The sequence below is a fragment of the Vigna unguiculata genome, chromosome 5 (assembly GCF_037176805.1).
Source record: "Vigna unguiculata cultivar grain cowpea cultivar isolate G323 ecotype 2 chromosome 5, ASM3717680v1, whole genome shotgun sequence".
Classification (NCBI taxonomy): Eukaryota; Viridiplantae; Streptophyta; class Magnoliopsida; order Fabales; family Fabaceae; genus Vigna; species Vigna unguiculata.
In genome coordinates, this window is record NC_140796.1 from 22597692 (window position 1) to 22614231 (window position 16540).

At 33.4% G+C, this 16540-nt stretch overlaps 1 protein-coding gene across 1 annotated transcript; it reads right to left on the minus strand.

Annotated features, from left to right (window-relative positions):
• Positions 1–5196: 5196 nt before the first annotated feature.
• Positions 5197–14444, minus strand: LOC114183351 (alanine-tRNA ligase). The gene is made up of 9 exons (XM_028070355.2): positions 14118–14444; positions 13865–13931; positions 13686–13763; positions 13199–13251; positions 12429–12512; positions 10996–11048; positions 10842–10906; positions 10675–10733; positions 5197–5738 (listed from the first exon to the last, which is right to left on the minus strand). Exons 1-9 carry the CDS (start codon positions 14352–14354, stop codon positions 5649–5651), a joined length of 786 nt encoding a protein of 261 aa, XP_027926156.2. The 5' UTR covers positions 14355–14444; the 3' UTR covers positions 5197–5648.
• Positions 14445–16540: the final 2096 nt, after the last annotated feature.

Consider the following 16540-nt stretch of genomic DNA (forward strand, 5'->3'; position numbering starts at 1 on the left):
CCTACTCGTAGTCTAACACGCGTGAACACTTGCTACGAAACTCCCCTCTTATAGCAGCCTCAAGTGTGAGCACGAAACATACGAACCTCCCTACTCGCATCCCCACATAGGAGTACGTCTAATACGAACCTCCCCGTCCATATTAATCACGTGTTTCCAACTCCATTACGAACCTCCTCGCTCGTAATTTATCCAAGCATATTCTAGACCAGGTCATGACAACGAAGCATGCAAACAGTAACACAAATGCACATTGTCACTACACTATCGCTTGGCGTAGTGTAAGTGCCGCCAAGCGATGTTGCAGCGTAGACCGCCTGGTGGTCCATCAATGTTGTCGGGCGCCACACTTCCCATGGGCCTCCCTAGTTCACCTATTGCCTGGCGGTCCAACAACATCGTTAGGTACTATACCAGTCGCGTGAAATAACTGGTTTTTGCACCTCAAAACAGATCCTAACATCCCACCATCTAAGGCACACACCTCCAAAATCCAAAATACTAGTTTATGCATTTCAACATGGCTTAAAATTTCATTATTACACCTCATACACATCAATCATACACATTCTCATGTATTCCCCCAATTTAAAACCATGCTCATGGGAATTATAAAGCAAGCACTAAATCATGCCTATAGTAATTCATAGTCTCAAACAATACTTGCCACATCCCATTTAGTCCAATGTATCATACCAAAATTAATTTAGCATCACTACATGTTCATGCACTTACACATAAGATCAGATGAATTGTAACTTGAATCCAGGAAAGGAAGAATCATGCTTTTAGTGAATTCAAAACCAACTACCACATAAGGTCATAACTCATGCAAAATCATATAATTAAATCAGGTAGCACCTACACTAATTCCTTTACCCAATACATCATCCCAAAAATCAAGTTTCACATAACTAGCCAATTATATTAGTGCATCCAACCCACAATAGTACACTTGGTCCAATTTTATTCCATTAGTACATACATCAGCCCAAATCAACTCTAAAAGAATCACCCAACTCGCACTACACATAGTCAACCACAAAAGGGCTATTGGTCTATGGTTATTGCCTTACAACAAACTAGGTACCGCCAAGTGATGTATCGCATCACTTGGCGGGCCCTTAGTCCCACTCGGCAGCTTCTGGGAAAACCCATAATTTTTCATCACACCCCATGCATCGTCTAGCAGGACATGAACACCACCAAGCGGTTTCTAGACAAAAATCCATAAACGCGAAAAACAGCGAGAAGAAAAAGGAGGGAAAACTTTCATGTATCCATCACACCACGAAATGCATAAATAATATTTCAAACACGTAAAATAACTCCTCTTACTTGGAATTCTCGCTCCAAAAGTGCTCCTAGATTTATTTCTTACACTGAATTGGACCTACCCTCAATCTCTTATCAAAAAGATGTCCTTCTCTCCTCCTTCTAGTTCCCCCTAGATTCAGTTCTTGTGCTCTCAATATTCTCCTATACCAGCTTCACCAAAAATGGCCCTCCCAAAACCCTATTCTTCTCTTTATAATCAATTTTCAACCTAAAATTAACTAAAATTAAATAAAAACGCAAATTGAATAAAAATGAGTGATGGTCATTCAAGTGCTATTACCATGGTGGTTTCTTTGCCCCTCTTGCTTCTCTTTAAGATGGCTAGGATTTTTTATCATCTCCTAGGTGCCAAAAATAATCAAAACGTAAAAATAAGGACTATTTCACGCTAGCCAAGGTTCAAACTCACATCCACCCAAATACCAAGCATATGCACACCCAACACACCATTACATTTTTTTTGACATTTCATGCACATTTATGATTATGACACCATTCCACGTGTTAATGCCCACAAAATAAATCAAATAACTAAAATATCACACTATTGGCATACGTAGGACACAAACCCTAGTCCTTTCAACATAATCAAGTACTCTCAATTACTTAAGCTAGTATTGTTCCCTATACTAACTCTCCGCATTAATTAACTTAGAGATCCTTTTACCTACATTATATTAAGTAAATATTTATTTAATTTGTCTGGGTCTTATAGGAGATGGTAGCCATAACTCTAATGAGAGTTTTCCTCCTCTATACAAAATCATAATCAATACCAATTTAGTCAAAATGACTCATTAGAGGCTAAATATACCACTCTATAGATTCAACCAAAATTTCACTATTCAGAGGTTAAATTAACCATTCAAACAAATATTACTTGTTTAGTGAAATCACACACATTAACCAAATCAACAATTGCAAGTGTACCAATTAACAATTCAAATCCCATATTACCATACATTCAATTTAGACAATATGAACCAAATGTATAAAAATTAATATTAGCTCCTCTTACCTTGGTTAAACAATTCCTATTTCACAATTTCTCCTTAAAGCTCTATTTCTCACAAGATGACCTAACTATAAAACTAAAGCTCAAATAACAATTCTAAACATACTCCCATGATCATAGCCAAATATAGATTCACTTTGAGCACATTTGAGTCACATACAACTAAAAAATCCAAAACAACCTTAAAAAAAGTAAAAAGTGAACTGACTCTATTTTTCACTTTGGTCAGATGTATGTGTAGAGGTCTTCACTAGCATTGATCCTATAGTTTTTTATCTTTAAAAGAATGAATAATGGGATTAGAAATTTGGAGAGAAGTTTTGCAAAGAAATCTTGAGAGAAAGTGGTTTTTATAAAATGTTAATACAATCTTTTACTATTAAAATATTCTAGTGTCATCTTTTAAAATCCATAATACTCTTAAACCATCTTCTAGGTTCTCACAAGCATAACGAGTTTAATACTTCCAAGATCCCTCCAAGTTAACTTTTGCATCATATGTGAAAAGAAGTAAAACATAAGAAAAAAAGACTGAATTGTGTTTTAAAATTTTTGTAGTTTTCACAAATTTCATCAAATGATATGTAGTCAAATATTAATTTTGTACTTGACAAATGATTTGTCAAACGCTTTTCTCAAAATCTAAGTTTGAAAACTTCTCCTTCTTAGATTAATGCAAATATAATAACATGTAATTTAAAGAGGATAAGGAAGAAGGAAAATATTAATTTATTTTTATACTAGTTCGTTTGATAGCACAAACTATGTCCACTTCTTAATCAACAATTTGAGTTTTACTATGCAAACTAACATTATAAGTTACAACACGAGTATTGTTTCGAGTTGTAGTCACTCCTTGCTAACTTGTATGAGTATTATTTCATAACATAGTCACTCTTGGTTATCCCCTCGTGTATTCTTTAAACACTTAGTAAGTTATGGTCAAACCTTAAGTGTTGTTTAACAAATAGCCACTGTTAAGATAAAGATTTGTCTAGGATATTATCAAAAGATCACATGATAGCTCACTAAAGAGGGATCATGTTTTTTGACATTTATAAGGTTTAAATTGTCTTTTCTAGTTTGCTAAATGAACACAATAATTATCTTACAAAACTTTTAGGACAGAAAAAATATTTTGACAGCATTTCAACACTTCCACAAATTATGGCTGAAAAGATTATTTTTCTTCTCTTTGAAGAATGATTTTATGTCATTGCAAATTTATTTCTTTTAGCTTTGAGCAACTACAACTCATAAGAATGTCTTCCTTGTGTCTGAACAACTTGAATGTAAAGGTTACATTAAATTTCCTCCATGCATGCACTATATGTTTTACTCCTCTAAGCAACATCTCAATAGCTAGTTGAACTTATCATGCCTTGATCAAAAGAAACTGTGTAAAACATTGATTTGTCCATAACAAAAAGTCTCTCAAAAGCTTGATAAAAACAAGTATCAGGAGTTGTCGATGTGAAACAAATTTAGCTCATTTTTCTAAGAAATTGCTAACATGACAAAGTTTTAAAAAAAAATTAGTAAATGTAGAAAATGAGCGTTTCTACAACATAGAACAAGTATAACAATATTTGTGAAGTATTATGTTAGCTTAAGTCTATACATATAAGCAAACACTTTGCTTATCAAATTTAAGAAACATCTGCACAATTTTACATCATCTAATAGAAAAGAAATTTGCATCTTACATTATCTATTGTGAACAAAAATATTGTCTTACAAATATAGTTTAATCACATTTTGTACTTTATTGTCTGTATAACACTTAATCAAAACATGAACTAAGACTTTTTTCCAAAAACATCCAAACATGAACTCACCGAAGATGGGCACAATGAAGATTAATGGAGGTTGAAGGTAGTTATAGAATAAAAAGAGCAAAACAGACATTAAAAAAAAATAGAGGCGCATGAGGAAATTATTCTGGTGCATTTCCGTCCATCTCATCATCATCAATTTGAAAACACAAATCAGAGTGGAGAGGAATAAAACCGTCCTTGCAGAATAAAACAAATCAGTTGTACATGCTTGTAACATTGTTCTATGATGTCTATTAAAACAAACAATTAAGATGGAAAAAACGAAATGAAAATTTGAGAATAAAGAAAGATAAATAAATAAAAATTAACTAGGATTCAAGATATCAAACTAAGTTAAAGAAGAGAGTCTATGTTTGGTTTCCTTTTAAAGCTCAAATTTACCTTTACATTGCATTTAAATGAACAATTTAAAAAGTAATTTATTTCGGGAAATTAAAAATGTAGAGATATATTGCTGGGATAAGAAGTTTATAAAAATAACAATTTTTTAACTTCTGAAATCGTTTTATTTATTTAAAATTGTAAAATGTTAGATATTGTTTGATATTATTAAGATATTGATAACCACGATATCAAACAATATCTTCTATTTAGTCTTTTTATTTTCAGTTACTCTTTTTACTTGTACTTCTATTATAAATAGATTACCTTATGTGTGATTTATACTTATTTTCTTTATTCTCAACATAAAAGAAAACTTGATAAATAAAACAGAATTAAAAAAATCTCACTCTCTCTCTTAATATTCAAATTATTTTTTAATTATTAAATATTTAAAATTACAAAACATTTATTTACAGTAAAATTTGATCTTAAAACTGTAAATGATTTAAACAAACATATTTTTTTTGCACAAGATAAAAATTGAATTGACTAAAAACATTTAAAAAAAAGAAAAAAAATTAAATGAAAACAAATAACTAATAACACATTCACTATGGGAAGTCATAACTTTTTTCTTGTTACTCCCCCATCATGAGACTGATTTCCCAACTCAGGGCGAGGTTCAACAATTGTAACCAGAGCCAATGCTCATTGATTTGTAACTTGTAACAACTCCAAAATGTCAAATGACGTGATTTCAACTGAGTCATGCTCATTGATTTATAACAAATTCAATATGCTCATTCCCAATATGTATGTAAAATGAGTCATACTTATGCGTTGTGCTACAGTGTCACCGTAGCCTACTGAACTTTATAAATTGTGAAAAGAGAGACCGCACAAAACTTCATATCTGTGAAGTTGTCACTTTATGCGTATTCATTCACATTCTCTTTACTGTGGGCATGAAACCTCCCTCTCAGGAAAACTTCACGAACCGTAGGGATTAAAAATATTATATATTATAATATAACAACAGAACTTTGTTAGTCCTGAAAAAGATCACCAGACATCATGCTCGTGATCAGAAGACTAAGATGCACGTAAATTAGAAAATGCCGAAGCAGAGTCTCTCAAACCGAGATGCCATAGTTGCTAATTTTGGAGATCTCCTTGGTCAAGGTACTTTTTTCTTTCTTTGCCTCAGAAGCAAGTTGGGAAACCTGTCAACCAGACAGTAAAAAATTTAAATCACCAAAATCAAAGTCTGTTAATACTCTATTCATTAATAGCTGTTATTAGTCGCAAACTCCATATAAGAAAGTTGTTATATTAACATAGTGATGGCTCGGCATGAAAGCAAAGGAGTAGTTCATTTTTCAACCGAAGTTATTATTCCAAATTTTCAGCCTGAACCCAGCAGAGGCTCAAACACTAGTCTGTCAAGCATTATGATTGGGACCAAACAAGAAGCAGAAAACGAGGAAGGTTAAACGACAACCATGAGACCAAGTAAAGTTCAAGGAAATCATCCTTTTAAATTACAAAACAACATCCACAAATATAATTCATTATGAGACAGATATAAATTAAGACCAAAGGTGGAGGGACAATAGAAGACAAGAAACATGCAATACCTCCAAAAGACCAAGTGCGATTCCACCAAAGAAATGATTATGACACCAATTTGCATTTCTCAAACCGTGGAAACTTAGAGTCCATAGATACTGATTCGGGTGCTTCTCATTATAATTTCGGTATAATTGCCTCATTCTTCCATTTCGTCTCCAAGAGTTCCTCATTTTCTTACTTGAGCGAATATGTCTAAAATTGCTTTCCAGGGAATTGGGCAAGTTTCCATTTCTTCCTTGGGTGTTCCTTTTGTCCCTACTCTCCCTTTTAACCTTATTTAAGTCAGTTAACTAAGTCATTAAATTGTCCAATAAGATTTTATGGCAATTCTATTGTTACGAGGGAGTGTGGTATGGGTCAACTAATTGGTAAAAGACTCCCAAACTTTTGTATGATCACTTGGGTCATCCACACTTCCATATTGAAGAAAATATTTCCTATCCTTTCCAAACATGACTGAAACAAGATGTAATTTTGTCTAGTCTGAATTTGGTGTCTCGAGTCACATATTTGGAGTTTAATATTTTTCTACATTTATTGATGAATATTCACATTGTATTTGGGTTTATTTAAAGAAAGATTTATCTAAACTATTGTCTATCTTTATGTCTTTCCTTAAAGAAATAAAAAATTATTTTTGGCTCAAGTTATTAAAATCTCAAGGACTGGTAATGCCAATGAATACTTGTTTTGTCATTAATTTCTTATTTGGACCCATAGGACTATCCGCTAGTCAATAATCAATCATACTTGTCTCTTTTAGGATATTTAGAACATATTTCCTTTGAGAGATTACAACACCTTTTAACTGAGACCATAGAAAGCAATGAAACTTACAAACCAAACTCCCTTCGAGGAACAAACCCAAAAGATTGTTCCATGTAGACTTCTTCTATCGAGAAAAGTATTTTTAATATTCAGTTGATAAAGTGGCGAATGGTGAATAACTTCCATGGCAAAGAAAAGACGAAAAGTCATTTTAGCCACTAGAGAAAAAGTATTACCATAATCAAGGTCATAGATATGAGTATATCCTTTAACAACTAAGTGTGTTTTGAGAATATCAACTTCACCACTGGGGCCAAGTTTAATTGCATAAATCCACTGACATTTTGTTGTCCCCTTCCAAGACAAAAGGAGAACTAACTCCCATGTGCTATTTTGGTCAACTAAGAGTACTTCATTCACATTTTTAGGAATAGTAATAGAAGACACAAATGGTATAAAAGACCTATATGAACGAGACATCCTATGGTAGCTTAGAAAATTATAAATTGGATATGGATTACATGTAGAACCAGTACCATTCTGGAGGAAAATGCACTAAGTTGAATCATCATTACTAGGAGTTGTGGTATTGAGTGATGATTGAGAAGAACGTGATGAAGAGGATTCACCTTGGAGCATTGGACTAGTCATTTGGATCTTACATTGGTAGGTAATAAGAGGAGGTGATGATGATTCAAGAGGATTTTGACTAGGGATGGGATTCTCGAGAGCATGAGGAACACCAAACTCAACTAATGGTCTACGGAGGACCTAGTAGACGGAAAACATCTTGGACAAACGAGGAGAAGAAAGGAGTCTATTCAAAAGTTGTGACATTAGCAGACATATTGTACTTGGTTTTCTAAGAGTAAAAACAATACCCTTTTTGAAGTTAATAATAGCCAAGAAGATACATTTAACCACATTGGCAGAGAGTTTATCCAATCCTAGAGATAAATCATAAACAAAACATACACAACCAAAAACGCGGGAGAAACATGAAAGAGAGGATCATTTGACCTTGTATGAAATGTCAAGTGAACTTAAAGCTGCAGAGAAATTAGAGAAGTACTATTTGACATTGTCACTCCTTAAAATTATAATTACTTGGCCAAATTGATTTCTATTTTCATTCAAAAAAGAATGTAAAGATAGAAGATAGTTTAGAATGATTTTTCATAAGATAAATCCATGTACATCTGGAATATTTATCAATGAAAATAACAAAATATCTAAAACTAAAAGATTAGACACAACTTGGTCCCTAACTGTTAGAAGAATGACTAAAAAAACATAATTACATCTTGATTAAAACTTTTTAGTAAAAGAAGATCTAGCATGTTTTCCTAGCTAACATAGTCATATTCTAACATCTAATGACTATGAAGTTCAATGATCATTTTTTAATTTTGATAAGTGAAGATGTCCCTAACAATCATGTAAAAGTTTAGCAAATGGAGATGAAAAACAAGACACATGATGACTAGCTCCAAAATAGTACCAACCTCTAGATTCATGTCTTTCTCAATCGGTCGCTCCATACCACGTTCTTATATAACAAAGGAATTGGGATTAAAGGTTATTGAACAATTCAAAGACTTGGTTAATTGACTTAAAGATTCTAAAGCCAACCAAGAACAAAAAGAACAGATTTTATATTTAATGAAAGAGAAGGGGGAAACTTGAAGAACTCCTTGTGTGGAAACTTTAGAACCACCGCCTAAGTTTATGAAATGAGGATTTTTTGGAAAAGAAAGGGCTGAGAACAAAGAGGTATCACCAAAAATTTGGTCAAAAGCACTTGAGTCAATTATCCATGGGCTTTTACTTTCCACGGATTGTGAGATGCAAGTTGTTGACGGCTGGGGGATTCAACCTTGTTGGAAGTCCCACATCGACTAGAGATAAGACAATTTCATAGTATATAAGTGAGGTGCAAACCTCAACCTATAAGTCGGTTTTGTGGGGTTGAGTTAAGCTTAAAACTCAATTCTAACATGGTATCAGAGACATGGTTTAAAAAAAAAAAAAAGCCTATCCTAACGAGATTTCTTGGACATTCTGTTCCACCTGCTATCGGGCCGCTAACGGATCACCCATTAATTTATAGTTCCACGCACGAGATGTATATACCTCGGCATTAGGGGGTGTGTTAGAAGTCTCACATCGACTAGAGATAAACCTCACCTTACAAGCTGGTTTTGTGTGGTTGAGTTAGGCTTAAAACCCACTTCTAACATGGTATCAGAACCAGGTTAAAGCTTATCCTAGCGAACTTTCTTGGGCATTCTGTTCTACATGCTATCTCGGGCCGCTATCGAATCACCCATTTCTAGTCCCATGCACGGGATGAATATACCTCGGCGTGAGGGCGTGTGTTGGAAGTCCCACATCGACTAAAAATAAGGCAATTTCATAATATATATATATATATATATATATATATATATATAAGTGGGGTGCAAACCTCACCTTACAAGCCGGTTTTGTGGGGTTGAGTTAGGCTTAAAGCCCATTTCTAACATGGTATCAGAGTCATTGTTTACAAAAAAGACTATCCTAGCAAGATTTCTTAGACATTCTGTTCTGCTCACTATCGGGCCGCTAACAGACCACCAATTAATTTCTAGTCTCACGCACGAGATGTATGTACTTCGACGTGAGGGGGTGTGTTGGAAGTCCCACATCGACTAGAGATAAGGAAATTTCATAGTATTAAGTGAGGTGCAAACCTCACCTTGTAAGTCGGTTTTGTGGGGTTGAGTTAGGCTTAAAACCCACCTTTAACATGGCTTAAAACCCACCTTTAACATGGCTTAAAACCCACTTCTAACAAACCTCAAATATTTTTGGCATTCTTCATCAGAGAATTTGAGCTTAGAAGCTTCAGCTTTAGAGATATTGGCTATCTTCATGTTGTGTGCTCATTACTTTCTAATGCTTTCCATATTTTTGTTTTCTATTGATAATTGTTGTTAATTTGATTGAAAGTCTTTGGAGCCCAAATATAAGTTTTATACCCATTTTTGTTCATAAGATTTGATCCATGAGTTCCACATGGTTCTTGCCTTCTTTTGTGATTCTAAATCATTTCTACTGAATATTATGTTCTTATCTTACATTTCTATGGTTTACTTTGTTTATTCTTCATTCGTACAGAATAAAGGGGTTTCATACCTATTTCTATATTTTGATTTTTGTGATCCAATTAGATTAATTTTATTCTTAGACCATTACAAGACAAAGACAGGTCATGTTTCTATGGCTTGATTTTGGTTCATCAACTTAGTTTGCTAGATCCTAAATTCCAAAACCATTTTATGGATGTATACCAATAAGAATCAAAATATGATAAGAAAAATGTTTCAAGATTCTCTCAACTTGGATTTATACCACAAATCTATGCAAGTAAATCCCATGGCTCTGGGATTAGGTTAGGTATTTACAGCATGCTTTTTAATCTGAATATGTACTCGTTTTCAATTTTAAAAAGGAAATAACATACGGAAAAGATCTAAATAATCACAAGTTGAGCTATGCCCGATCATATAATTAAGCTAACGCCTGATTGGGTCTTGAAAGTATGTATTAAATTATTATATATTATAGCTACAATTATTTCACGTTAAGAATGTCTAAATAAAAGTAAAAATAAAAAAGTTTACTTATTTCATGATGCGATTTCATGGGTTGAGCTCTTGAAAGCTTTCATGTAAACCTAAGCAATGAGACACCGGACTCTGCCAACAGAATAATTACCTGTGATCGGAAAAGGGATGCTTCTCTTTTAGGGAGTTCTCCAAGGATATCTTTCAAACCTAGCATACCAAGACCAAGCCAAAACATAAAAACCAAAAGTGAAAGGTTCCTCTACCAACTTATTAGGTTGGGTATCCTTCCAAAAAAATTTACAATATTTTGCTTACCATGTGCTCGTCTTTCAATTTTGTGTGCTGAATGAATCACATTCCGGATCTGCTTTCCTGCTTGTCTGTTATTATAAATAAGAAATATTTACAAATTATTGTTATCAATGCATAAATACAAAATCATTCGGCTCCTCTTCCAAAAGTTGTAAACCTGAGTTTCGTCCTTCCATGTAAGAATTGCTCCTCTGCATGTATTGCACTCTTCTGAAAACAATAAGTATAGCATTAATATTTGAACAAAAGTACCAGTCAAAGTGAGGATATGGTTAAATTCCTTTCTTTAAACCAAAGAATCGAGTCTTTCCAAGAACCAAAGAGAAAAATTTGGAAAGAAAGAATGATTTACTGGACTAAAGAATAGAAAGACTAGAACACAAGTGTACCCAAAAGAGCACTCTCCTTTCACACTGGGTTTCCGGTCTATTACACAAAACAGAGAGATAACCCTCCTAGCTGAGCCAAGAGGGTTACTTTTACCTGTGGGTTAATCAAACCCCATAATTACCCAAGACCCACAAATTCCCCCCTCTTATTCTTTTTTCTAACATATACTTTAAAGTCTGTTTGGGTAATTCACTCACTTGCCAAATAGATTATCTCAAATTCATAGGCCAAACCCATGACATTAAAGGGATAGTGTGAAGTCATACTCCCCATAACAACCTGTAAAAGTATCACCTTTGATATGTAGAATGCCAACATTTATCTCAGTAAAAGTACTAGGTCAATGAGTCCCTAGCCACATTACATCAAATTAGCAGGGTACCCTATCTCCTAATCATAATTGTTTTGAGAAGTTAGTGTTGAAATTTCATCAACTGAATATATGGGTAAAATACAGCCCTCCAAGAGCTTGGGCAATTCTTACCTCACTAAGCAATTTTGTGGAACTAATTTTGGTCCTAAGATTGAATTCTAACATGATATCAAAGTCTATCTTGGATCTAGTATAGTAACCACTAGCATTGCTAAGATTCAGACAGCAATAAGACAGTCTCTAGCCACCATCATTATGATGAGTGTAACGCACTGTTTAGCCCTGTATTGATTAGAAATATGACAAACATAATATTTATAAAATTTGGAGGATTTTAGAAGAGGATTTTGATGGAAGTGATGAAAAGATGCTTTGGAAAATTGAGGGTTCCACCCAGTTGAAAAAGAGGTTTTATATTTCTACCTAGTAATTTTATACGGATGTCAATATCCAAATCTCTTAGCTAAGGCTTTGGTGGACTTTATCCGTTGATTGTTGATGTTATAGAAAATGTAAATAGAGTTCAATATTGAATATTTACATTCTACGGATTTGGGTGATAGTAAATCCTTGTATTTATGTCTTTCTCTTACTAAATACTTTAAATCTAACTCAACTCAACCCTATAAAACCAACTTATCAGGTGAGGATTGATTCCACTTATAAATCTTTTGACCATTCTTTTGTCTCCAAATATTTCATGGGCTAATATTTTATGCTATGGTTTTTCATCTATATCATAGAAACTGTTAATGCATGAAATATTGAAAATTAAATATTACAAGCTCTGTAAGACTACTCCCATATCAAATGAGATATAGTTTTACCTCCATCTTTTCACCTTCAGCCTTTAAAATCTGAATTGATTGTCGCAACTCTTTAATTTCAGCATGGGCTCTAGAAATCATAGACTGCATCCAAAAACAAATGCCAAAGGTATAATCAAGGTTACTATGCAGATTTGCATGCTCTTCATCACATGCATATCATTGGATTTCTAGTGAACAAATTGCGAGCATTTCTCACAACCAAGTAAAAAGAAAATGAGTTTAATAACGTTCGTTTGTATTACAAGTCACAACTCATATTGAGGTCCACTTCAATTGATACTAATATTTATAGTAATAAGATAGGGAACAGAGCATTATGAGATGCCTAGTCCCACATTGAATCAATTTAATACATAATGGGACTTTATTGAACAAAAAACAAATATTGGACCAAAAAAAATCAAAACACAAAAATATAGGGATCAAAATAGTAATTAAACCATAAACAAAAAGTAAAAAGTTTACAAAGGAAAAGTACAAATAAAGCATGTTCATTAATAAAGAATGTTCCTTCTACCCTTTTTACGTTCTTGTTTTAAGGATTGACTTACTCTTTCCCCTGCCTCCATTTAAGTCCAACAAAAGTTACACAACAAATTTGAAGTCTATATTCAACAGCATTTTTCAAGGGATGGTATTTCTAACAAAACATAGTAATGAAATCTGTTCGACCCTCTTTGATAAACATACAAGTCATGATTAATTAAATTAAAATCCTCCTTCTTTATCCCTGACAAGTCAACAGATATAATGAGGTCATTACTCACCTCTTCACTGACCAAAAGGCGCAAAGTGTTATAGTACAAGACCTGTCTAGGCCCTACAAGATAACCAAATTTGAAGAAAAATAAATAATCTTTTTCTAATAGAATAACATAAGGACAAATAGGAAAAGGTCAATAACATTGTTTCAGTTAACATAAGGTATAGTCAGAAATGATACCATCAGCTTTAAAATCAAGAGTATACCCTCAATTTAGTGCCCCAAAAGACTATGGAATTACCAAGTCCAAACATTGTTGTAGCAAAACTAATGACAGATATTATTCCTCCAATGATTTTTTGCACCAAATTACTCCCTCAAATACAAAATCGTCACCCAATTTATACATTACGAAGATTAAAGTGTTACAGGACAAATTGTTGTGACAGTACAATTTGGGAAATTAATAAAAACAGTTAAAGGAGAAATTAACAGATACCCTAAGCAAGAATCCAATTCATAGTTCACTAGTAAAAGGCACAGGATCTCACTCTTAAGTACCACAAGACCCAGGGCAGCAGCAGCTCCACATGTAATCAACGGATGTGAAGCTGCAACAAGTACACCCTCTGCAATGAAACATCAACCACAAAACCCTAAATATGAAAGTTCATAAGTGGAAAACAGAAGAAACCTATCGCCAGAAAAACAAAACCACAAAAATGCAAACCTTTGATCTTTCCAAACAAAAGATCTTCATAAGCATTGTACTGAGACTTGAGGTCATCCAAAGAATCCTACATTCAACAGAAATCAAAATCATGCAAATGAGATGACGAAAACTTTTGAGGGAATAACCAAACAAACCAACGGAATGAGTCATGTCATCCAATTATACATTGGCGAATCAAATTTATACACAGGTCATTTTCCTTGTGAATTTTTCCTCGGGAGAGAGAGAGAGAGAGAGAAAGAGATTTTACCAAGGTCTGGTTAAAATGAACGTAAGAGGTAGAGCGGATTTGGGCGAAACGGGATTTTGCAGCATCAATTGTTGAATCAACCCTGTCGTTGAAGGCCCGGTGGTAAAGCTGGGCTTGCGCAGCAGCGTAATCAATAAACGGCGTCGTTTGATTAAAGATTTGAGGATTGTTGGTTTTGGAGTCGTCGTCGTATGCTGAGTGTGTCTCAGATTCCGGTGATTCTGCGACCGTCGTCATTGTCAATGGTACTTCCTGATGCACTTTCTTTTCTTCCGTGTTATTCTCCTCCTCTTACTAGTTTCTGTGTAATTCTCCTCCTCTTACTTGATTATGTGTACTCACATGACCTTTTTAGGGATTTTAATAAAAAAAATATTTATTATTTTGATAAAAATGAAATAAAATATTCAATCATAAATATACAGATTACAAAATACATTAAAAATACAAAGTTAATACTTTTTTAATTTTATCTATAACTATATATATAAAATAAAGAGATTTTTTTTTCCACAATTATTATTTTTATTTTATCTTTTAAGTTTAAATATTCATTTGATTCTAATTTTAATTAATTTCATTCAATTAAGTTCTTTTATCTAACATTGTCTAAATCGATAACAAAACAATGTATAGGATGGACTATTCATGTAATATGGTGAATTGTAGCACGACGTGTCCCTTAATTTACTATGACTTGGTAGTTTCCTTTTTAATTTCTAATAAAAAAGGTTGTGAAAAGAAATTGGGTTTAGGATTTATAATTAGGCATTGAGCATTTGCTTCCGTTGAACATTTGAGGAGGTTGTGGGTACATTAGGCATTTGTTTCTATTGGAGAACATTGTTGTTGTGTGAACTTGCTTTCCTAGTTTGTGTGCATCTTCATATAAGAGGTTAGCTTTCTGATTAGGGTTTTAGATTAATTTTTATAAGTAAGGTTTTTTGCAGCGTTTTATTTTTCCATAAGTTGGATCGATTAAATTTGAGTTGTTGTTAGTTTTCGATGATGGGTTTGGTTCAAAATGATGTTGGTTTTTTGTCTCCACCAACCTTTAATGCGTTTTTTATTCTGTAAACGGTCCCCCATTTAAAGAGTGTTAATATTTTATAGGCTTTTTGTTTGTATTGATTTTGGGATGTCTGACCAAAGATTCAAGGTTGTGGTTCACCATGGTGTACACTTTCAAAGCGATGGATTATTTGAATATATTGATGGGAAAACTAGTAATTGGTCATGTGATCCTAACCGATGGATTTATTTTGAAGTATTAGCGTTACTCAGGGAAATTGGGTATATTAGTGTTAAGAGGTTGTGGTATGTTGTTGAGAAATTGGATATATTATTTGATGACAATAGTGTAATTAATATGGTGAACGTGGCTAAATGTTGTGGCAAATTAATTAATTAATTAGTTTTGAAATAGTAAGAAAGCGGGTACGAGTAAATACTCATTACCCGATGAGGATGGAGATAGGATAAAAATTTGATACCCATTAGATAAGGATATGAGAATGATGATGAATTTTTCTCTAGGGATGAGATTGAGATAGTGAACCCATTCTTGTCCCGTTGTCATCCCTACTATCAACACATTTCAAGGATGTTAAACATATTTCCAAAACACATAATTAGGGGTGGCATGTGGGCTTGGTCTGACAGACCGGCTCGTAGCACGCCAAAAAATGCAGGACAATATTGAGTTCGTTGGCTCGCAAAAGCCTGGCCTGCATGACCCACATCCCACGCGTTTTTTCCTACGACATGCATAAGAAAATGAAAAAAAAAAACTTGCACCAATGTATACTGGTTACTTTGCTTCTGGACTTCTGCATGAACATCCAAATTTTTATAAGTGGAAAAAACAAGTGTTATGTATTTTAAATGTGTTAAAATTTAAATGATATAACGTACATGTCAAAATACGGATATAAATATAATGAAAATGTCAAAGTACGCCATTTGTGGACCAAGTGCAAATGAACCTAAATAGATTGAGCTAACCCACATTGTCATCCCTACAAGGATTTTTTGGAAAACTTATTTTTAAAAATATTTGATGCATTATGAAAAGTTTGTTCGTAAAAGCTTATTAAAAAAATACTTTTTCCTGAATGTATTAATGTGTTCCAAAAATTTGATTCCAGAATTTCTGTTATAAAAATCTAATTATAAAAATTCTATTCCAGAAATTTCATTTTGAAAATCTGACTCGTGAAATTTCGAAAAACCTGTTCGAAAAGATTTCCAGAACATATATTCCGAAAGTCACTTTAACTGTCATTTTAAGAATTCATGGAGTGCGGAAAGAAATTAAGGAGCTGTAGGAAACAAAAGCATAGTATTGACTACACTGTTCAATTGCATTAAATTCAAATCCACTGATATTGGAAGACATTTGTACAAGTTTATTGGAAAATTAT